Genomic DNA, 23,236 nt, shown 5'->3' with positions numbered 1-23,236 from the left:
CCTCTATCCTTTTAATTTGCTCTATTATTATCATTATCTCCCCAGTTGTAATTCTACAGTTTCTTATTCTTCTTGCTCCTACTCATCCACTTTCCCCTCTCATTTGTCCTCTCCTCCCCTTGTCCCTCTCTGGTGAGGCTAGCGGTGGCATGGTGCTCCATCTTCTCAATGGAGCTCACTGCAGGAGCTGGGCTCAATAATTAAGCCCCCCCCCCCCCCCCCACCTCCCCACCTCCCCCCTTGCTGGAGCAGCCACATCGCACCACACTGCTGCCTTGTCACATCCTCCCTCTGCCCCATTCACACTTAACTACACTTGCTTCCTCACACACACATACACGCACACGCACACGCACACGCACACGCACACACACACACACACACACACACACACACTACATGCAGTTTCAAGTCAATAAACAATCACGATGGGGCCATTGTACGCATTAACCTTGCATTAATATTGCAGGACAGCGAGAGAACTTGAGAAGGACAGGCTAAAACATTGGGACAGATGGAACTATTTTTGTATGTTCGTCTGTAATGCTTGCGTGATAATGGTTTTCTCCTAAAAGGTCGAGTATGCCAGCTTGTGGACATGCTCCCCTCCAGAGGAAAGCATTCGATGACAGCGGAGTGGCGAGAGCGGTGGAGACGTTCATCATGACTCACACGTGTCTCGGGATGCACTCTCAACCCGCTGTAATATGGATGAGAGCAGGAAGTGGGTTGAGTGACCCGGAGAGCCCTTCCTGTATGTTGGCTCTCTCCTCCAGCCATGTAAACCTGGCCTGGGGACTGCACACTCACTAATAATTCATACAGCACAAGTTAGAGAGCGACCGCCACTGCTAGTCTACTGGTAGTACACTGCATTCTAATACAGCCGACATGGCCTCACCCACTGCAGCAATATGTTTGAATGGCATACTTGAACACCACTGCTTTACTGAGAGGTAATCTGTGTTCATAAAAAACACACACAAACACATTACCTAACACACAAGGGCACGCATACTCTGTATCCATTTTGGGGGAAAAAGAAACTCGGTACCTGGAGTTCATCATTCATTATCTGTGTACCTGCTATCCTTTAAAAAGTACAATAAATTGTTTTCATTTTGTGCCATCAATCATTTTGTTGGAGTAGGTGTCGCTCTTCAAATGATGGATATCTCATTTTAGAACAAAGCTCTTCGCAGAGACAGGCACACACACACACACACACACACACAGTGCACAGTCACACACAGCTTAACATCCTGAAAAACACAGGGATCCATTTACATGCTGCTAATTCATTAATACTAGAAGAGAGGGGGTCTTAGCCAAAATAATAGCAAGCATTTCACTATCCTATTATATGTGATAATAGACTGAGGAGAGCCGAATGGAAAGACAACTGAACGGGAAAGCGGCAACAAAGCACCGCCCAACAGCCCAGCTCTACGCCCTGCACAAACACAATTACAGCGTAGAGATGTGCTCAATTTGACTATCATCACAGAAATGTGTGTGTGTGTGTGTGTGTGTGTGTACGCGTGAGTCAGCTGGCTGGCTCGCAGTGTCTAAATACTGTCGGCTTTTCTCTAAATAGGCGATGAGGAAGACAACAACAGCAAAGAGCCATGTCAAATCGATAATCCCTTAAATTCTTCGGAAAAAATGGGGAGTGTAATCTAAAAACTATAGGACACTTAGCCCTCCAGGCTGCGACGGCAGGACCCGAGGATTACACACCACTGCGTTCCTAATAGGAGGGGATAATGAAAACTTGGGGGTGACGCGGGGCCCTGCTGTCATGTGAAATAACGGCTTAATCCAGGTCCATTTGTCGCTGTCTGTCGCCTGAGTCCACTCCGTCTTTCAGCCTCTGTTTCTTGTTTTTTTTTTTTTGTCTGCACACTCTATTCTGTCTGGGATTTATTTACAATGACTTGACTATTAATGATGGTTTTCATAATAGAAAGCACTGAGGCAAATTAACATCAAAATGAGACCGCTGTTTGAAAGTATAGCGGCTGCCTCTCTCTCACTCTTGCTGTTTCTGACTCACATATACATGCGCACAAAAATACACAGGCAGGCAGGCAGGCAGGCACACACACACACACACACACACAGTGGAGTTTCTGTGTCCTCAGGAAGCTGGTTCACAGGGCCTGCGCTCTGGACATTTTCAGTGGACTAAGGTTTGTCATTGCTTAACCCATTGCTACGCCTACAGAGCCACTAAAGCATACTGAGGACACTTGGGCAAGGTCTTGGTCGGTATTTAAAGATTTAGCACATCATCCCAAGTCCCCCGGAAAACAATGTACGCTGGAGACAGAGAGAGAGAAAAGTTAAGTTGAACCGCTGCTGAATGTTTTATAAGGAGCCCGAGCCTGGAGGATAAGTGAGACTGACATTGGCATTGCGAGAGAGAGAGAGGGGAAGAGAGAGAGAGAGAGAGAGAGAGAGAGAGAGAGAGGGGATTCTGCAGAGAATTTAGATACTTCTCCTGCAGAGTGGATGGCATGTATCTCAACATATAGTAGATGTAGTACTCATTACCAGGCTTACTGTGTGGAATGTTTACATGCGAGCACAGGGGAAAATCAGTATGCATCCACCCACCAGAAAAAAGGAAAAACACACAGTGCCAATCCCCATCCATCTGTCTATATCTATCAACATCCTCCTACAGCTGTATGCTTTTTCACTTGTTTTCAGCCGAGGAGTGCATTGGAAATAAATGTTTTCAATACCGTCATTGTTATCCTCTGGGCAAAAATGCATAGATTTTACAATATGTGTAGTTGTTTTTGACTGAAATGAATAAAATAAAACTTCTCCAACATTTCTGCAGAGCACACAGTGTTTGCATGCATGTTTATGAGCATGGTCATGTATAATATGGAGGGGCAATTATTGTTTTATATGACATTATGTTCATCTGTTTTCCTGCATTAACCAATCATTTCAAAATGTAAACAGGAACTTTAATTCATGTCTTCACAAAAGCACATTTGTTCTCAGTTAAATGTTGGATATAAAAAGCTTTTTGGCGCAATTTTTAATCTCTATCCACTACATGTGTGTCTGAGTGAGTGCTGTCTCACCTGCGCAGCAGCAGTTTGGGGTGGTTCTTGCTCTCCAGGTTGCGGTCGATGAGGTCCGACAGCAGGTGTTTGAGGACGTCGGTGGCGTACTCCAGTCGTCCCTGCAGGGCCGTCATGATGAGCGAGGCCACGTTGCCGCGGTCCCTCATGGAGAACGAGCGCTGCATTTCCAGCGTTCGGATGAAGGTGAGCAGGAACACTTTGTTGTTGATGAGCTGGCCGAACAGCTTCAGGGCCTTCTCCACATTCAGCTGGCCGTTCCCGGACACCTGGACAGGGAAGAACGACAACAACGCAGCATGTCACGGCTAATAAATGCCCAGTAATCATTTGAGGGCCAGGTTGAATTGTGTTTTGAAATGGACTGCTGCTCTCATTTGGCTTCTTGACCTTGTCTCACACAAAATAAGAATTTTTCCAAAGGCATAAAAACCTTGCTCATGTTTCACTCAAGACTGACAGAAGGTCCCACTTCTGGTAAGTAAATGAGAGGAGTTTAATCAACTATTGCCTCTGGTCTGTTGAAGAGCATTGTACCCTTAGTTAGCAGCCATTTCACTTTCAAGTCATGTGTCACATGAATTGCCTTGGCAAGACAATGCAGTATGAAGAGTTGAAGAGTTCATTTTCAAAATGATAAAACTGTTTTGAGGAAAACAAAACAAAACTATTAGTAAGTTCATTGTTCAATATCTAAAATAGAGTATCTAGCATGTAAATATGGGACTATTTTGTCAACCAAGGACTATTCTTTAAAAAGCACTATATATTTTGTTGTTGTTAGATCAATTTTACAATATAAGAGTAGGCATCACTTTTATTCAGAAGTTTGAATATCTCATTTTGGTCCTTTGGATAAGGCAAAGAAAACCTGACACACAAACAGCTTTGTTTATGCAGCTTGACTGAACATCACTGTTTTGAGAAGTGTAGAAAAATTGCCTTTGACCTCCTGCATACAGAGGTATAAAGCCCGACCTTAACCATCACTCCAACCTAACCATGCCTGGAAAACCGATCCCATCCCGCCTCACACACAGCCTACACAAAAAGGCAGACCCCTATCACACTGAACCTCTTTATCCCTGATGGACTCATCCTCTGGACACCACTCCATGAGTGCCGCATAAAACCAACCCATTTCCCAGCAGTGCACTGGTCTCTCCCATAAAGAGGAACGAAAAGTGTTAACCAGCCAGATTTTTTTCCCCAGCGGAGGAACCCACAGTCCTGCCTGAGGATTGGGAATTACTCAGTTCATTACCCCTCATACTGCAGCCACTGGTGGATGAAATAGCCACGTGCTGGGACCCTGCGCTGGGCCCTGTTTTCCATGAGAGAGCTTGCATGTGAGGTGTGTATTGGCTGCTATGTGTGTGTGTGTGTGTGTGTGTGGAAGTGTGAGAGACCAGAGGGTAGAAAGGCTGAGTGGCACGCTGGTATCCGTTCCCCCTCAAGCTCTCTGTCGCTTATGGAGGTTACGCCGCAGGGGGAGCGTTAAGGGAAGATACACACTGCCACTCTCTCCCTATCTCTCTGTCTTTTTCTTGCCCTCTCTTAAGCCCTTTGCTACATATGCGTCTCTATCATTTTCTCTCTTTCTCTCTCTTTGTCTGTCTCTGTCTCTGTGTGTCGTTACCTCCAGCTCTCTGAGGACAGGGTGATCCTCGATGCCGGGGAAGAGCACCCTCATGGCGTAGGTCCTGTAGTCCAGATGGGGGATACCGGCCCTGTCCAGGTCACTGGTCAGCTCATTGATGTCCGTCTGCAGCTCAGCAAAGGCTGGGGAGGAGAAGGAAGGAAGGAAGGAAGGAAGGAAGGAGGGAAGGAAGGAGGGAAAGAAGGAGGGAAAGAAGAAGGGAAGCAAAGGAAGGAAGATAGAAAATAGATAAGTAAATACAAAAATACATAGAAACACAAAGAAAGCAAGAAAGCAAGAAAGCAAGAAAGCAAGAAAGAAAGCAAGAAGGAAAGAAGGAAAGAAAGAAAGACCAGTTAGAGGGAATACTGCCTCAGACATGCAGCATAAAAACAAAATCTCCCTTTAATCCCCAAAGACCAAATAGGTGAATCCTTCTTATCTTCATGGTGTTTACTACCGTTATGATGAAGCTGACAGTTAAAGCCCAAGATAGTCTTCATGTCAGAGAAACTCAATATTTCACATTTCTCTCTTAAAAAAAGCAGGACTGAGCTCACACAGATAGCTCCCTGACACACAGACACACACACACACACACACGCACACACACACACACACACACCTCCCCATCTCAGTCATTTTTATCTACCGGCCAGTAAATTGGCTGTAGCTGAGGCCCCAAAGAGTGTGTGTCGTCTCAGTGTGAGACTGCAGGTGAGCACTAGTTAATTGGCTCCATCCTGACTGAGTCCTGTTCAGGCCCACGGCTCTGTTGCTCTGCTTCACCGCCCCCGGGGGAGACTCCCTGTCTGCAGCCTATCACAGGAGCAGCAGCAGTCCCCTAACACCCCCCCACCCCCAACCAGTCACAGCCCCCACCATCCCGGCCCCTGCGTCTCAGCCCCTAGCCCGCAACTCCTGGGCTTACACACCAACATAACGGGCTCACTGGCACACATGGATCCTGCAGTATATACCCTCATAAGGAGGAACCCAGGTACCCATCTAAATCCACCCCTCGGGGCAGTATACTCCTAGCCACCGCTAATGGTTAAAACATTAATCTTCTCCTTTGCCAAGGCTGTCTGTGTGTGACTGATTCGCCTGTTTGTCTGTTCTGTCTATCTGCCTGCCTGTCTGTCTATCTGTCTGTCTGTCTGTCATTTGGCCAGTCTGGGGGCTTGATGTTTTTCTAAGCTGGATGCCTAAGACTGTGTGAGCCTATCAAGGCTGGATGGAGGGGATAAGTAACCGGCCATTTTAATAAGGTCCTCCCCGGCTGATGAAACCCCCCGGACACCATCAAACATAAACCCCACTCTTGCTCTTTCATTGATTGGCTGTAATGACCCGAATGATGACATCAAGGGCCAATCAGCAGTTTATTTCAGAGCATCCATGTGTAACTGAATGTGCTCTTGGTGAACCACTGTTTGGAGGCGAGGCCAAGGCTGCATGCTGTCCTCCCACTGGGCAGAGGGTCAAAGGTCAGATGGACGACTGTGCCCTCTCTTAACCCCGGGCCATCAGGGAGCGGTGTGTGTCAATGCAGCTGTACAGCAGTGACACAACTTGATACAAGACACTTAATGATATCCACTGTCCTCTGATGTGGAACCCAAACACATGCACACACACTCACGCACACACACACACACACATACACACACACGGACACATAGGCACAAGCACACAGATGCACACATTGCATAAAAACATAAATCTGTGGCAGTACCTCTCTAGGTGAGCCATGATAAAATGAAATAAACATGATGTGTTACACATCTCTTGCTGGGAAGAGGTTTACTCTATTGAGTTAATCTGTAAGCGTGTGTGTAAGTCTCACTGTGCTTGTGTGTGTATGTGTGTGTGTGTGTGTGTGCACAGTATGCAAACTAGTGAGCAATAGGCACAGCATGCATTCAGTGCGTGACGAGAAGGGTCGCGTGTAGGGCAAACTAACAGAATCTGTGTGTTGTGATATATACCAAGATGACTCACTGACCCAGATTTACAGCAGTTTTCTCTGCATTATTTAACACACATAGACCACCCGTAATTTGCTTACTACGCAATAAGCAGAAATACCCATTTATGTCTGTCATATGATTACTGCATGCACAACTGCACCTCATTCACAGTCCCATTCATCTAGATGAACGATGGACCAGCTTCTAACATTACTGGCTCTAAATGGAAATTCCAACCAAAGCAGACCCATAATGCCCCTCACTGCGGCGCTCTGATGTCACCTGATGAACTTAGAGTAGGCTTCTATACAGCGCTGCACTTAATCTGTATGGCATCTATATTGCTCCAATACTGACCTTCCTTGCACTCCAGGGCGACCCGCGACTCCAGGTTGTCCATCTGCATCTGCAGGCGCTTGAGGGTGAGGTCATTCTCGCGGGACTTGCGCTTGTAGGCGATGAGGACGAGGATGACGATGATGAGAAGGAGGCCTCCGCCGGCGGCGATGCTGACGATGGCCGGCAGGGTCAGCAGGCTGTCGGACAGGATGTGGACCGCACCCGGGGAGACGTGGAGACCACCTACCTGGACCTGGAGACACACACACACACACACACACAATCATAGTTAGTCTTTGCTTTATCCATATTGTATGAAGACGACCAGTAAACATGTCATCCTCAAAAATGATGAGATTCCCACTCTGACAAATATTTCATCCTGTTTGTCCGTCTTGTATGTCCTTTGTGTAGAAAATACTGAAACACAGTGGTAAGACACATCATTTCCTCATATTTCGTCAAAATCCAGTCAGTGGTGTCTGAGATATGAACGGAAGCAGACTGATACATAGTCTGCATCGTGGCGATCCACCACATGATAACTGATACACAATAATGCATTGGCCAACTCCCCCTAAAACCCTGCCAAAACGTAGGTAAATATTTTCTGCTGAAATTGACACTGAGTGCAAACACATGCAGCCACCTACACACTGACGTTGAGAGAGAGGCAGTCTGGGGCTCGCACTCAATAAGTGAGCTGGCAACTAGAAATAATTGCAGTGGATTCTTGCAGAACCTTTTGACAGCTAGAGCACAGTCATGCTGCTCTCCCTTTGACCCCTTTCTTTCAGCTGAATGAACAATGACGAGAGCAAAAATAATGGAGTTTAGAGGCAAACAGTTATGAAGAGGAAATCACAAATACGAGGAAAGACGGAAGGAGAGTGAGAGAGAAAGTAACATACAGACACAAAAAAACAGAAACAAACTAAGGACAAATGAATGAATGAATGACAGAAAGAATGACAGAACAGGGACAGAGAGAGAGAGAGAGAGACTTGGCCCATACTGACCATGACTTTGTATTGTCCGGTGAGGTTGGGCGGCTCACACAGCAGCTGGCTCTCAGACACGGTGACAGAGCAGGGCGTCTCTCCTATCAGCACCGTGTAGTTAAGCTTCACCCCTCCTGACGCTGGGGGAACCAGGTTTCTGCCCTGTGGGCACATGGAGATGGGCAGAGGGGGGGCGATATTAGCAAGTAAACTCAAGACACACTCACATGTGACCGCACAGACACACTGTAGACCAGGGAAATGTAACAACTCACAAACACAATATGTCACCTAAACACACTGTAAATTAGAACCCTTTGTTGTGGCACAGCTGCGGCCAAATATGATTCACTACTGTGATCAAAGAGGATGACGTCCTTTCACTATTGCATTAACAAAGGAACAATCCCAATTCAGGATGAAAGAATACACAGAAATCCTTGAAATATATTCCTCAATGAATTATATTTATTCCAGTTACACGGCTTATTAAACCCAAATAATGAAAAAAATCTGAAAACTTTCTGTCACTCATTACACCTAATAATCTGTATTCCCTGTACCTTGAGAATGATGGGTGAGCCCGGTTTTTGCTCCAGGACCCCGTTGGTGCTCAGGGGCTCAAAGTAAGGGTTGGGGTAGTAGAGGAAGTTGGTGTTGTTAAAGACCAGCAGCGCCTGGACGTTGTTGAAGATGAAGCCAAACTCGTCCGCGTGCTTCACCGTGTCCAGACCGGGACGGTACTCTGCCATCAGGGAGGGAGCGAAGCAACTCATACTGGTGGTGTTCAGTACTTTGCACACCTGGGGAGAGGGGCAGAGAGAGAGAGGGAGAGAGAGAGAGAGAGGGCGAGAGAGACAGAGACAGAGATATGAGGTGTAGAAAAGAGAGAAAAAATGTGTTAGAGAGAAAATCCACTTTTTGAGATGCTATTGGGGATGTGTTGCACACTAGCCGGCTACACATCATGCTCTGATAACCTAAGCACCCTGAAATGAAACATGAAATATGAGCCAGTCAACCAGGATAAACTTAGACGGTACAGCACAGTTCAGCTGTTTGGTCTTCTTTTCCTCTGGTTCCAAAATAAAACACCAAGCAAGTGTTTCAAGCTGATCCAGTGTAGAGCCTTCTGTTTATTACAACCCAAAGTGTGATCTTAACTGAAACACATTGGTATCGACAAGAACCCTGCAGGGAGCTCAGCGGTGTAATCATGTGCATATAAAATCCTCTTTCTTTTCAGAGAAAAAGGAGAACAGCGGATTTACTGTCTGTCATTAAATCTGTCTTTATTGAGGAGGAAGCCTCCATAAAATCGAGGATAAACCGCTGCTATTGGTCTTCTGTAAAAGACTAGAGGACAACAACCACAAAGGATGGCGGCATTGGTCCTCTGTCTCCTCAGGTAGAGGTTGAGCTATGGTTCTTTCATTACTGCTCTCCAGTTTGCCCAGAGGAGAGGCCGGTCTTCCATCCATCCTCCCCGGCTCAGCTCTAGAGGAAAGGGGGGAGAGGATTGATTGCCGCGCAGCACTCCGCTCAGAGAGGTTTTTATCTCCTTTCACTCCCTCCCAGCTCTCTCCCTGGGGAAGAAACTTAATTAGAGGTAAATATCATCAAAGCTGCCGAACACTGGCGACTACCACGCCTCCTACCTGTTGTCTGCTGCTCCGGAGCAAGCCAGGCAGATCGATGCAAACCCATTCTGCGTGCACCGATTGCATTTTGCCAGCGTGAAAGCCTAAGCGATGCTATACTTGCTGCGTAGCGGGTTGCAGGATTGTGATTGTGGAATGCGGCAGGGGGGGAATTTGTCAAGATCCTTACGTTTTGCTCTTGGATATAGATTATAGAGCGTGTTTTCACCATGCAGAGCGCTGAATTATTGAGTTTGTAAAAGGTATAGACTCTAGACCCTGGGTTTGGTCTGGCGTAGGCCTGCAGAGCGCTGGCTGGCTGGGTTCAGGAAGGAGTCACTGCTTCCCGGGATCCAGGCTTATGGGTGAAAGAAACACGGTTCCGACATTACGGCTGTCACAGCTACATACACAGCGCCGCGAGTCTGTGGCTGCACTACAAGGCCCGAACGCTCCCATGCGGCTTTTCTCGGTTTTGTGACATTTTTCTTTAGAATTCCAACTTAACATGCTAGCAGTGCATGACAAGAGCAAGAGGGGATAAGCCCTTTTAAAAATGGATAGCACAAGCAGATAGGACTGCTGACATACTTTTTCCAAGTTCAGCTTCTATGAAATCCCATTAAGCACTACTGAGTGTTGTGAGGAGAGATGAGAGTTATTGAAAATACTAGAGAAGGTTTAGAATGCACGGGTGTCATCTCACCGTAAGCTAAAAATATCAAAAGCGGCCTCTCAGTTTCCACCATTAACTAATATCATGTGAGCGGTTTTGTTCCAAAATGAGATATCCACTGTTTGAAAAAGAACTGACGCCTACTCTTACAAAATGATTGCTAAAAGTAATTATGTTAGCAATCCTTTGTTCTCCATAGAATAGCACAAACTCAATCCTTTTTTAGATATAGAATGAACTTCACATATATGATTTTTCCCCCAAAAATGGATACTATGGACACTATGGAACTCTTGAACTCGTTGTACTCTATCATTTGTAATAAGCTACAGTACCTAGACCTTTATTCTGCTGGTCAATATGTGAGAATAAAAGCTCCAATGCATACAAGAGTGAAACTTAAGTCTGATACAGGCTGCTATCTCGTTCTTGGAATGGTGACATGTGATACAGACAGGCCCAGATGCTCCGGCAGCATCCTACTGCCTGTCACGTTGGAACAGCGAGGCATTTGCAAGTCAACTAAAGCTCTGACTACCATCTGCTCTGCCGGAGATGGATACTGTGGGTTTTTTTTTTTTTTCTGATTTTACCACACTCCTCCATCTACGCTGTCCTCTCTTTCTCTCTTTTGTTTCTTAAATAAATCCCTTCCTTCACTGGATCCTGTCAGGCACGAAAGGCGCTGATCATGTAGGATGTTTTTCAGGCTGTGTGGCAGTGAGTGTGACGTGACTAAATCCAAAGCGATAAACGAGTGTGAATAAATAGTGATGGGTAAATGGGGCATTGTAGGTTTTGGAAAAGCGAATGAGGTATTTGGGTTCCACTGTGGTTAGGGCTATCAACGGCTGTCAATCATAACACTGTAACACCTCTGCATGACTTATGCCTGTGCAATATGTGGATATGTTTTTAAATACTTTTTATTAGAATATTATTTTATTAGACATTGGCTTGTGTTTGCACAATAACAGGGTTAATTGGTTTAGACCTATTTGGATTATTGCAATTGCAAATAACACTACTGTATCACAATGTTATTTTCCACCACTCCATCTACTTGACAACAGCATTTAAAAATCTACAGTCATGACATTATGCTGCACAGATTCAAAACAACTTCATTATGTATTTTTGCAGAGAGGCCCCAGGTTCTCCGTCTGTAGCAAATCACTACAAAAACAAAGTTTTGTATATCGTCAAATACAATATATACAATAGTACATCCATTCCTTTAGGCTATGTGGAGAAAGAGACTGTATATTGCTCTGCATTGATAAAGTGACTTGAGGTCAACAGATAGAGAAAATAATTGGAATGTTGGCCTCTTCTGTCTTCGTTCTCTAGTGTTGGACGGAGCCTGGGTATTTTAAGGCAGTAACACTCCAACCCCTCTGGCTGAATTCATTACTAGGATCTACTGTGCTGCTGCGGCCCACTCAACCATTCAAAGGTCTCTGGCCATGGTAGTGGAGGGAGAGAGAGAGAGAGAGGGAGGGGGAGAGAGAGAGAGAGAGAGAGAGAGAGAGAGAGAGAAAGGCAGAGGGGATGAGATGGGCTATCGAGATGTGCGTAGGAGAGTTGTAAGGGGTCACAGAGTCAAAGGTCATCTGGAGGCTATCGTACAGTAGCTAGTCATTGGCTGATCCTGTACTGTATTACTCCTACACTGTATCTGTCTTCCTGTGTGCCTGCTGTTCCAACCAACTGCTAGTTCTGGCATTAATTCGAAGTTCAGCTCCGATCCATCCATACAAGCTCTGTGTGGTATACAAGAGAGTGCAGCTTCTTAAATGTGTAATGGAGCTGGTGGTTTAATGTACGCCTCAGATCTGAGCCACGCTGGACGGGAAAAACCATCTCCTGGATGCCTTGTTAAGATGAGGGCCACTAATTTGAAACATCCTCTGTGAGTGCTGCTTCATGCATTAAATAGTGCCTTTTGTTCTTCTACTGTCCATATATTGGCTAGATGGAACTGTAGAAATGGATGATTTGCAAGAAAGGGGAAATAACCCACCCAGACTAGAGACCCTCAAGAGGACATGATGATTTAATGAGCCACTCATGACGGTGATGCTGAGATGTATGGCAGTGTAACATGCCTACACATAGAGCCCATCATGCAATATCATCAACGTGCACGTGTGTATGCTTCTGAGAGTCCATTATCATGGCTCTTACGGATGATGGGCACCCTCTTCTAGGGCCGAGTGTTTTAGACAAACAGCCTGATTGCACTAGAAGTGATAGGAGCCCGGCTCCTCACTCATACTGAAGAATTTCCATGATGAGCAGCAGCTCCAAACGCACCTGATGCACCAAGCCTCTCTTCAAAGTATCTAGTGACACCCAGTCCAGGCATCTTAAGGGTAGCAAATGTGGCAGATGAAATCTTTGTGGGACAGGAAAATGTTCCAGAGCTGGAAAATAACCCTTTTAGCTTTAATCAGGATAATGATTAATGTTTCAATTGTGAAACTGGTGACAGGTACAGAGCATTTCACAAAGAAAATTGTCTTTTTTTCCCTCTTGGCTCCTTTGTGAATCTTTGCAGGTGACGCAAGGGAGAGAGAGAAGAGAGGCAATTTAGAGGGAGACAGGTGATCATTTGAAGGCTGGTTGACAGGCAGCAGCTCTGATTGCTATAGGCTCTGCTGTTTGCCTTCCTCCAGTGACAAAAGGGGAAGAGGGTAGAGGGGGAAGATGGGATGAAGGATGGGTAATTGTACCCTTAGTATTTAATAAAAATTCATTCTCTGTGGTTGTGGGGGCAATCAAAGGCAGCGGCACATGCTTCTTTTGCTCGGCACTGGGATTGGTAGTCGGAAGAGACGAGTTAGTGCGGAGATGAACAACTCTCTTTCAAAGCCTCAGAAACTGACAAATCAGACAGCGCAGCGCCCACACACACAAGTCAAATCCCATTTCAGTAGGTCTCCAGGAATCTTTCACTCATTCAGTTTTTTTTTGTATTTTCTCTAAACATAAAACAGCACAGGTCTGCCGTTTCCCTGTAATTGTTGGGATTTCTTAACTCACAAAGGTCTTTTAGGGAAACTCTGTCCTTACATGGAGAAACATCGTAGCACAAAAAGCCCAGGGCAGAGTTATGATGTTTGGGATAGGAGCAGTCACTAAGCAAGTCAGACACTTTAGGCCTATTTTAGACTACTAATGTCAGGGATGGGGAGTTGGAACAGCAGAGGGGGAGGAGGCATGTTGGAACAAATCTGTTCAGAGATTCTATAAGTGAGGCATGAGATTGAGGTAGATTAAAAGTCTATTTCAAAAGGAGAAAAAAGGGAGGACTGTGTGTGTGTGTGTGTGTGTGTGTGTGCAAGCAGTACAAATCTGTTCTGAGATTCTATAAGTGAGGTATAAGATTGAACATGCAAATGCGTGTGTGTGGCATGTGAATGTGTATGTATGTAAGTATTTGTGGGCCTCTGTAATGTGTCTTTGCAATTTGTGTCCCTAACTACATATTGGAGCATGCATTTGTACAAAGTATGAGTGTGTGTGTGTGTATGCATGATATGCATGTGCCTGATGCCCTCACCACACATGTTCTTACATTGGGCACATAGCACTGGGCACTGGGCACAGTACAGCACTCTTCTCCTCGTCATCCTCTCACTCTCCATCCTTCCTACTCCCCCCTCTATTCTTCTGCCCTCCCCACCTTCACCCAGACCGCAGAGAGGAAATCCCATCCCCTTAATTAAACAAGGACCCCCAGGACAGGGGCACAAATGCAATTTGTAACGATTTCCTCCGGCCCAGGCTTTGATTATACAGGGGCTCTTTATGCTGACCAAAGACTTCTGACCGCAGTTAATCTTCCATTGAAACCCATTAGGATGTGGGGAGGGTTCGGAGTCACACCTCCATACCCCCCGCACATCCCCTTCCTCTAACCCTCTACTGTCCTCCAACTGGCTCTCTCACTGCAAAAATATCCACAGTGACAGCTTTTAAAATCGTATTTTTCCTTAAACAATTGAAAAATATCTACCAGTGGGGTTGAAATAACTCCAATTGCTTCCAATTGCTTTGATACTAACGGAATGATAAAGAGTAAGATATTGGGCCCTGGGGTGTCCTTTGTCGCATGTCATCCTCCTCTCTGTCTTTCCTGTCAAATAGGGGTCAAAATGCCCCCCCCCCGCCAAAAAAAATAAATAAAAATCAGGCCATAATTTTGTACTGATGCAGATCAAGCGGAGTGACCTTGCGACGGTGAAGTGGCAATTTTGTTGGGCGCAAGCAGATATTAGAGCCAAGAGTCATTACAGAGTAAAACTCCCTGCGAGGAGACCTTTACACTCAGGGTGACTACTCTGACAGTAAAACACAACAGGGCTGAGCGGGGGCGGGGGGTAGGGAGGCTGGCTGAGATCTAGCCGGGAGACGGCGAGGAGCCTGGCTAAACTCTTAATTAAATACTGCATGCGGACCACTTTCACTTTCCAGCTGCATTATTCAGACGCTCGTCGGAGTGCTTAAGATGACTGGGTTCGAGAGGAAGTTGGGGAAGCGCAGAGAGCTGGAGGGGGAGTTAGGATAGATAGGACTTTTCTTACCCAAGCTAAATATCAGTTAGCTCGCTTGTATAGCAGTATTTAGTGAGTCAAGCAGGACCAAGTTTAGCGCACATTATCCAGCACGTGCATTCAGTAGATACAGTATATTCAGGGTGTATTAGCTCTATGGTAACAGCGGTATAGTGGTACTTACATTGACAGACTCTCTTCCGGCATACTTGACCCGGATCCTGGGCTCCTGAACCACGTCCAGATTGGTCCCAGTCACCATCAGGGGGGTGTGGCCACTGAAGAGAAACACAGTCAGACGCAATCCTCACCACGGAGTCTGAATCATGACCTTTGTCAAATGCCTTGTCATCTCTAAAGTTCTCTCCTGCATACTATCTAATCGAGCACAAATACCATGAATAACATGTGAAAGAAAGAAAGAAAGAAAGAAAGAAAGAAAGACACAAACAAACAAACAAACAAACAAACAAAATACAAGGATTCTCTAACTACAAAACTTCCTGACCCCAATGGACCTCTTTGGGAAAGTTTTGCCATCAGCAGAAAATAAGAGCATCAAACCGGTTCTCCTGCCCGGTTTCTTTCAGAAGATAATAGGCTTCGGAGTAGGGGATGATTATAGATGCTCTTTAACTGACTTCACTGGCTACAATCAAATGCTGCAGATTTGTCTTTGAAATACAAAGGCGGTTGAGGCAGATTAGCATGCTGGGGTGGTCCTGGGCTTTTAATACAACAGCACAAACAAAACACCGCAGACAAAACAGGAGGAAGGCTGCTGGCCGCGGGGCCATCCCTGCAGCTGTTTGGGTTGTTGTTGTTGTTTACTGTTGTTTTTGTTGTCGCGCCGGTCAAGGTGGCGCGCTGAATAAAGAGGCCGGGCAGGGATCGTGGCAACACTAGATTAGCCATGCAGAGAGCCTTCAAAATGTCAGGTGCGTCCCTGTCTGTGCTATTGTACTAGGGGCCGGCTCTGTAGCAGGGAGGAGAGTGAGTTACTGTAGATGGGCCTTGTACTGTCGACACACTCATGAAAACATAAACAGCTACTGTGGAGGCGAGACTCAGCATGCTGACCTCTCCTGCTCTCTGTTGACACTACAAAATGCTGTAACTGAAGATTAATGTGGTATTTGTTTTTGTGGCGTTAGATCTTGGGGGTGAGACCTGCCTAAAGTGATATATACAGTGTCTATATCCTTTTGTTTCCGCTATGCATTTTCCCGCTAGTTTTCTGTCGACAGCGCCCGGACTCTAGTGTTGATCCCTCTTCTTCTCTGTTAGTTGATCTGTGGACCGGTGGGGTACGCGGCTACGCTGCTTTGCTCCCCTCCTCTCCTCTCCAAGACTCAATAGATATGGATCAGTGCACTTTGCATCACACAAGAGAGAATAAGTTGGATGACCGAAGTGATATCCCTCCCTGCCTCCCTCTGTCCTTCTCTCCCTCCCTTCCTTCCTCCCCTCCTTCCCCTCCGCGCCATTACTCTCCTGCTGTATCCTCCTGACTCTGCACTCCATCTCGGAGACCGAGCCATCTGCTGCGGGCTCGCACCTCTGATAGCGCATTGTTCTAGTATGCCGCCATTTCATCTTCGTCCCTCGTTCTCTTTTTAATTACGAGTGCACGGCGTATCCATCTGCCAAAGACATTCTGCAGATGGATCAACACCGCATTCGCTACAAGAATCAGAGTGAAATCGCTTGTTTTCTTTGAGTTGTTCAGAACAGCCTCAACAGTGCCCATCCTGTCCAATCTGTGGGCTGTGGCAGTTCTATCAGACTCAGACTAATTGGAAGAGAACCGAACAGTAATTGAAAGTGCAATATTGACCCGTGTCTGCTTATTACCGCTGGCCCGGCTGGCTCTAAAGCTCTGGATGCGGAAAGGAAATCCTTGTCTGGGTGATAGAAGTGCCGGGTTTATTGATGGGGATATGGATGAAATAAGAACGGCACGTACATGTAGGTGGAGCAGTATGCTTTCTATAAGGAAAGTGTTGGTGTTGCTGCTGTACCTGGCGATGCTCCACTCCGGTTCGATGCGCTGGACGGTGGGGTCCTCTATGTACTCGAAGCTCAGGCTCTCCCTGACCTGGGCGCGGTCCACGCTCACGCTGATCTGCACCGGGCCGACCCCCGACAGGGAGGGGGCAGAGTAGCACACTATCTCCGTCATGGTCCGTCTGTAAGGGAGGGAGAACACACACACAGATGTAATTATTTAAATCTATACAAACCAAGTGTACAAAAAGCCATGCATGAACGCAAAGGGTATCTGCAGGTTTCAGAAAGCCACATTGAAGGCTTTTTAAGAGCTTTTTAACGCTACCTGAACTGAATTTAATTTCAATTTAAAATAAATAAAGAAACAAAACTGCCAGCCTATTTCCTACAAATAGCAAATTAAAGTTCTGAAACTATAAATGGTTAATATAAGAAAAAGGACACATGGAATATATTTATTAAGGGACATGAAGGCCAATTCTATTTAGTAAAACAAATGTTCTGCATATTGTACTAACAACACTCTTCTAATTATCTAAGAGTGGACATGCAGTGCAAAGAAACCTGTCATTTCACAGTGAAAAAATAAGACCTCTAATAACTGCTTTTAAGATATTTTTCATCCTTTTAAGACTTTTCCAGGCTTTTTACCTGTAGAACTGTAAGGTATGTGTGAGCTGCATACCCTGATGCAGCCACACATACACATGCACACATGTACACACACACACACACTCACACATACCTCCACCTCTGTCACATCTGCCTCTATGCTTTCCCTCCCTCTCCATGGCTCCATGCACTACCTGCCCACCCCCTGAATTTGTCCCAGTTCATTAGCAGTGGTGTGCCTGTAGTAGAACGACCCCCCATCCTCCTCTCCCTCCAATGCCAGGAACGCAGCGGAGAAACACAAGCCAGTAATTAGCCCCATATCTCATTAAAGCTGGCTTGACTCCTCAACCTTACAGCATTACAATCAGACTACCGCAGCACGGCTTTAAATAGAAGCCTCGGAGAGTGGAGAGCGGAAGGAGGGAGTGCGGGAGCGAGCGAGAGAGGGAAGGAGGGATGGGCGGAGTGAGGTGGAAGGAGAATGTGAGAGTGAAGAAAGAAAAAAAACAGGAGCAAGGAGTGAGAACATATAGAGTGAGAGAATGAGAGAAAGAATGAGAAGGAGGGGGAGAGAATGAAAAAGAAGAGAGGTCCATGGGAGCAGCAGGTTTTCTGGAAGCTATTATTACAGGGTTTGATGCAGTAGGTCATCAAAACCTTATTAAGATTTACACAAGTTTCTGACAGAGGGAGAGAGAGAGAGAGGCTTTCCCCTGGGGGATTTCTCACTATAATACCAGGGAAAAAGAAAAGAGAGGGGGGGAAGCCAGGAAATATAGCTCCTTATATAATGGATATAATCACCATCGTCTTAGGGAAAAAGAGCTTTGTTTTGTTCATTTGCTCGCCGCATATCATCTATTTAACTTTTTTTCCTGACAGTGATGTATGCAGCATCTCAATAAAGTTACAAAAGTATTTCACAGTGCTGGTGAATTATATCTTCTAATAAATGCTTGGTCTCAACAGCCTGTTTCTAGTAGTAGTGCGGGAGATGGCAGATAAACACCTACCCTTGGTCAAAATTGTCAAAATGTTGAGAATTGTTTATGTTGCCGGGGTAAAACATTGCTCATAAAACCAATTAGACACGAGTCACATAGTGGCCTATTTGCAAAGGTGTTGTAGGTGTTCGTGTTGAGGCAAACGGGGCACATCAGCACTCTTTAAAACCAAGTCCATACTGTATAATGGTCAGCTACAAGAACTGAAATTCCAAAATAATAAGCAATTTAAAAGGAATAAAAAACAGAATCTGCACACTTCCAGGAGATTTGAATGTCAAAACAGAGGCTTATGATGCCAAAAAAGAAGAATTTAATACATAAAGTTATTGAAAAAGTACAATAGCAAAAAATAGACATAGAGAATAAAGAGACAAACTACTGATAGAGAATGAAATATTATTGTTTGCTTGGACTTTTCTGCTATCACATATTTTTATTCAATTCATGCATTAAATCCTTAATCCTCTGTTTCAGCGTTCTCCTTTTTCCTGATAGCGGGTGGACTCAGTTTCTCTTCCTGATATCTAGGTTTTAACGTTGAAACAGTAAACTGTGAAAGTCAGAAATTGCGTCTCTCATTCGCGCTCCATTGAATATGCAGATCTGTGTTCACTCAGCTTAATGTGCAAATGAAATAAAAGCTTGTCCCCATTAACAGTCAGTCTTAAGCAAACGCCTACGCCTATGAGCAGTTTTACAGTATAAGCAGGTGCCAGAGGGAAGTCTCACCCGTAGAACTCGCATGTCTGGTTTCCGAACTGGACGTTGACGCTGCTGCCGGCGCCAAGGTTTTCTCCCATTATGGTGACTTTGGTGCCCCCAGACTCCGGACCCCTGCTGGGGGACAGACCCGTGACTGACGGCATCTAGAGAGAGAGCGAGAGACAGAGAGAGAGAGATAGAAGACAAGACCAGACAGATAGAAACAGAGAGATGGATATTTTGTTGAGTAGAAGGGACAGCATCTCTGAGCCAACCCTTGAAACCTTCGACCATTATCACAGATCCACAGCAAATTACAGTTATTCGTGTTGCCAGGCCGATGGCAGTGGAGTACAGCGCTGGTGGGAGAAAAGGGGATAAAACCGGGAGCTCTTAAAGTCCCTGTGAGATCCTCCTCCTGTGTGTTGTGCATTGCCGAACTGTGTCTGAGTGAAGCTTTTTAAAGACGGTCTGAAAATAACTAGTGTTTACAGCGGCAGGCAGGCAGGCCTCCGTCAGACAGACAGATGGAGAAATATCCAAACAGACAGCCAGTCGTCCTGAGACACACAGATAAAGCAGCCGGCTCCTTCTAAGTACACACACACACGCGCGCGCGCACATACACACAGAGCGTACACACAGAGAGGCAAACACACGTCTGCGCGCACACGAATTAAAGAGAACACAATTACAACACACATAAACCCACACTCCATCGTCTGCACTGTCCCTTTGCCAAGTGCTCCACTACTGCTGGCTGAAGAAGACAGTCACGTAGGGAGTTTGTTTTGTTGTCGGCAAAATTGAAGAGTGCTTTTGTTATGGCGCATTGTCTCATGTTTTTTTTTTAGGCGGCCTGCGATATTGGGGAATTGCAGGTGGCACAAATTGTAGGCTCCGCAAAGTATTCTCTGAGGGATTGCACTTGTTCCCTGAGTAGCAGCTGCATTGCTGGTGAGAAAAGTGGCAAAGGATTTAGAATGGAGCCGGTGGCGTCACACAGACAAAAGCTTCAAGCAGTCAACCAACTGTGGCTCTGAGGAAGCAGGCTAAAGCAGGTACTCTGAAAACAACACTAGTAATTACTGGCTGCTGTTAATTGTTATGGGAGCGCTAATTGTGAAGGTGTGAGAGAGTGCAAATGGGAGAGTAGATTATCAGTTAGCTGCAGGCTAGGTATAGCGAGAATGACAGAGACGGGAAATATGTGTGAGTACGTGTGTGTGTGTGTTGGGGGGGGGGGGGGGGTTGGGTAGATAATGTTTACCTGCCAAATAGAGGGCTGACTTCTATTCCATTCCAGCAAGTTGCTTTTTAATCTATCTGTCTTTCAGTCTCTCACTCATGACGCTGTCCAGCCGCTTTTCACTTTTCCACTTTGTAATAGCAACTACAGAAATTCAACACTAACTAAAAATGCTGGAAAAGCACTCCGTCATTTGATTTCAAGTACTCACAGATAGTGTAGAGTGCATTATTTCTTTCTGCCATCCATAGAGTAACGCTTCAATTAATGGTGTTCATCCAGCAAAGTGTAAAAAGTACATTTATTTGCATATCTGGGAAACAGACAAAAACACTTACTAGCGCAAAAAAATAAAAGAAAGTGCACAAAAGACTACATTAACTTAATTTACTGATCCGATGTCAATAAAGGCAAACAGCACAAAAACAGAGACTCGCAGAGGCCACTAATGGAGACCCCTCCTAACCTTTGGTGCAGGTTGAGGGGAATGATTGTTATTGTCAAAATAACAGGTCAGCATCACACACACAGACACGGTGGTTACTTAATTAGGCTGTCGGTCGGCATGGCAACCAACACATCATTATTTGCCTGTGGTGTACTGACATTCAAATACTCGAGTCACTTTACTGATGTATGAAGTACATATATGATGTAGTATGTATATGTACAATGTAGTATGGTATATGACATGTATATGATGGTATGTGAAGCCCTTTGAGACTTGACTGCGATAAAGGGCGATATAAATAAACTAGACTAGACTTTAATTCAAGTAGGCAAATTGTAGTTGTATTTTGTTTTGTTTATCCCTTTAATTAGGCTCTTCTGCCTCATATTGTGTGCAACACATTATTGATAAAGTACATTATATGGGGATACAGTACAATGTAGTATATATTTGATTCAGATCATTTGCAGACATACCACAAAGGAGTAGAGCTGTGAGGAGCGAGTCTTGAGTTCTGGTCTGCACTCTCCCACACACAGCTGGACCGGACCAGGCTTGCTGTCTGCAGGAGCCGCATCCATCTCACACACAATCCTACAAAGACACAAAGCGATCAGTTAAAAACATTTAACATGCATTATAGAGACAAGGTGAGGTTAATTCAATGTGTTAGCAAAACTATCGGCAACCTGTAAAATGTCGACTGGCATGGAAGGAATTCTACCTTTCTCAAAAAACTTCTTTAACCTCAGAAGCCCCCTATATACGCTTGAATGCGTGAGCAAAGTTAGCAGAAAGTAATCAAAACCCTTCTCTGCTTTCCATTGATTTATTTTCCGCTCTAAATGCAATCTTCTTTTGTTGTCTCACTCATTTCATTACGGGACACATCCAGACATCGACCAGGACCCCCTGGGCGACAGTCTTTAAATGAGACCGGTGCCCCGCCTCCCTGCCACACCCACAGGCTGCGACCGCACGCCGCCGCCGCCACCGCCTCCGCCTCCGCCTCCGCCTCCCTAACCCGAGTGTAGTAAATTTCCCACCAACAACCGGGCCTCTGACACTGCTGGTGCTCTGCCAGCGTGGCACGTCTAATGTAAATCACACAGCAGGATCAATACAGCTTTCTCATACCATGCGATCAGGTGTCACCCAGCACTGCAGGTGGCTAGATCAAATGACATAATAAAACGGGGACGTCTATTGATCGGCACTGCCAGGGAGTAATAAAGAACAAGAAGCAATCACAGTGTGGAAAGAGAGACAGAAGGTGTAGCGAGGCAGACATCAGGGGCAGGGAGGAGTGGAGCGGAGGGAGGAGGACGGACATATCATTGTTTCTACAGCGCTGATCTTCTGAATTACAACTAATGACTTTGAGAGCTCTCTTGAATGGACTAGACGGGAGAGAGCGGCTACAAGAGGATTTACTCGCTGACAGGATTCATATTTCCCTCTCACAAGGCCTTGGAGTGCAGGGGACTCACTCGCTGCTGCTCCTCCACCTGAAGGCCTGCTATTCTGGTCCTTGAAGCCACACATTTCATATCATGGAAATATGTTGTTCAGAGCAAGACATTCATTTCTATCTTCTTCTTCTCCTTCAAGGGGCCTGCTCTCGCTGTAAAACCAAAGGATCACTTTCAAACTGAATGCTTACTAAACTCAAATTGACTCAAATTGGCCACTGCAAGAACGCTGCAGGTACAGGAGCTGTTACAGAAAGTATTGCCACTCCAGAAAATATACTATCTGACTGCTCAAAGTTACAAACCTTGAAACTTCTTCTTTAAAGCAATGGTGGTATTCGCACACTCCTCTGAAGTAGTAACATCAAAGACACATAAATATGTATGTTTTTTGTCTGATCCAGTCCACTCCTTCATAAAAAGCCTAGTGACTGAATTAAGAGTCAAGACAAACAGCAACAGTCAGATAGGGACAAGCATATAAGGAACGTTGAGCCAATATGACCTCAAAAGGCTTTGAATGAAAGTCCAATTCAGAGCATCATCATGAATAGTCCAACTCTTTCAAAGTTAGACTAGTGGGGTCACAGGTTAGTTTTCTAATTTCCCTCCAACCATTTTTTTTTACATGCCATATAAATGAATTCACTAGCAGGGACCCAATTGGATTAAAGCGCTGTCAGATCAGCACACTGCTGACAAATTGTCCCTTACAGCCAAGTGGCACATAGTGAATTTCAATTACAACTGGCGAGTAAAGAACTAGGGACCAGACACACGTACCTGTCATCACCACAAT

At 45.4% G+C, this 23,236-nt stretch overlaps 1 protein-coding gene across 1 annotated transcript in view; it reads right to left on the bottom strand.

Annotated features, from left to right (window-relative positions):
* The window catches only part of plxna2 (plexin A2), a 151,816-nt gene that overhangs the window by 26,949 nt on the left and 101,631 nt on the right, over nt 1–23,236 (bottom strand). The window contains exons 13-21 of the mRNA XM_078288068.1: nt 21,442–21,559; nt 19,293–19,429; nt 16,953–17,120; nt 15,116–15,209; nt 8,620–8,859; nt 8,075–8,218; nt 7,074–7,308; nt 4,744–4,886; nt 3,105–3,373 (exon numbers count right to left, since the gene is read on the bottom strand). Of these exons, the coding sequence (XP_078144194.1) occupies nt 3,105–3,373; nt 4,744–4,886; nt 7,074–7,308; nt 8,075–8,218; nt 8,620–8,859; nt 15,116–15,209; nt 16,953–17,120; nt 19,293–19,429; nt 21,442–21,559 (1,548 nt within the window). The remainder of the gene's footprint in view (nt 1–3,104; nt 3,374–4,743; nt 4,887–7,073; nt 7,309–8,074; nt 8,219–8,619; nt 8,860–15,115; nt 15,210–16,952; nt 17,121–19,292; nt 19,430–21,441; nt 21,560–23,236) is intronic.

This window comes from Centroberyx gerrardi, chromosome 14, assembly GCF_048128805.1.
Source record: "Centroberyx gerrardi isolate f3 chromosome 14, fCenGer3.hap1.cur.20231027, whole genome shotgun sequence".
Taxonomy (NCBI): Eukaryota; Metazoa; Chordata; class Actinopteri; order Beryciformes; family Berycidae; genus Centroberyx; species Centroberyx gerrardi.
This window is presented reverse-complemented; position numbering and strand designations above follow the sequence as displayed.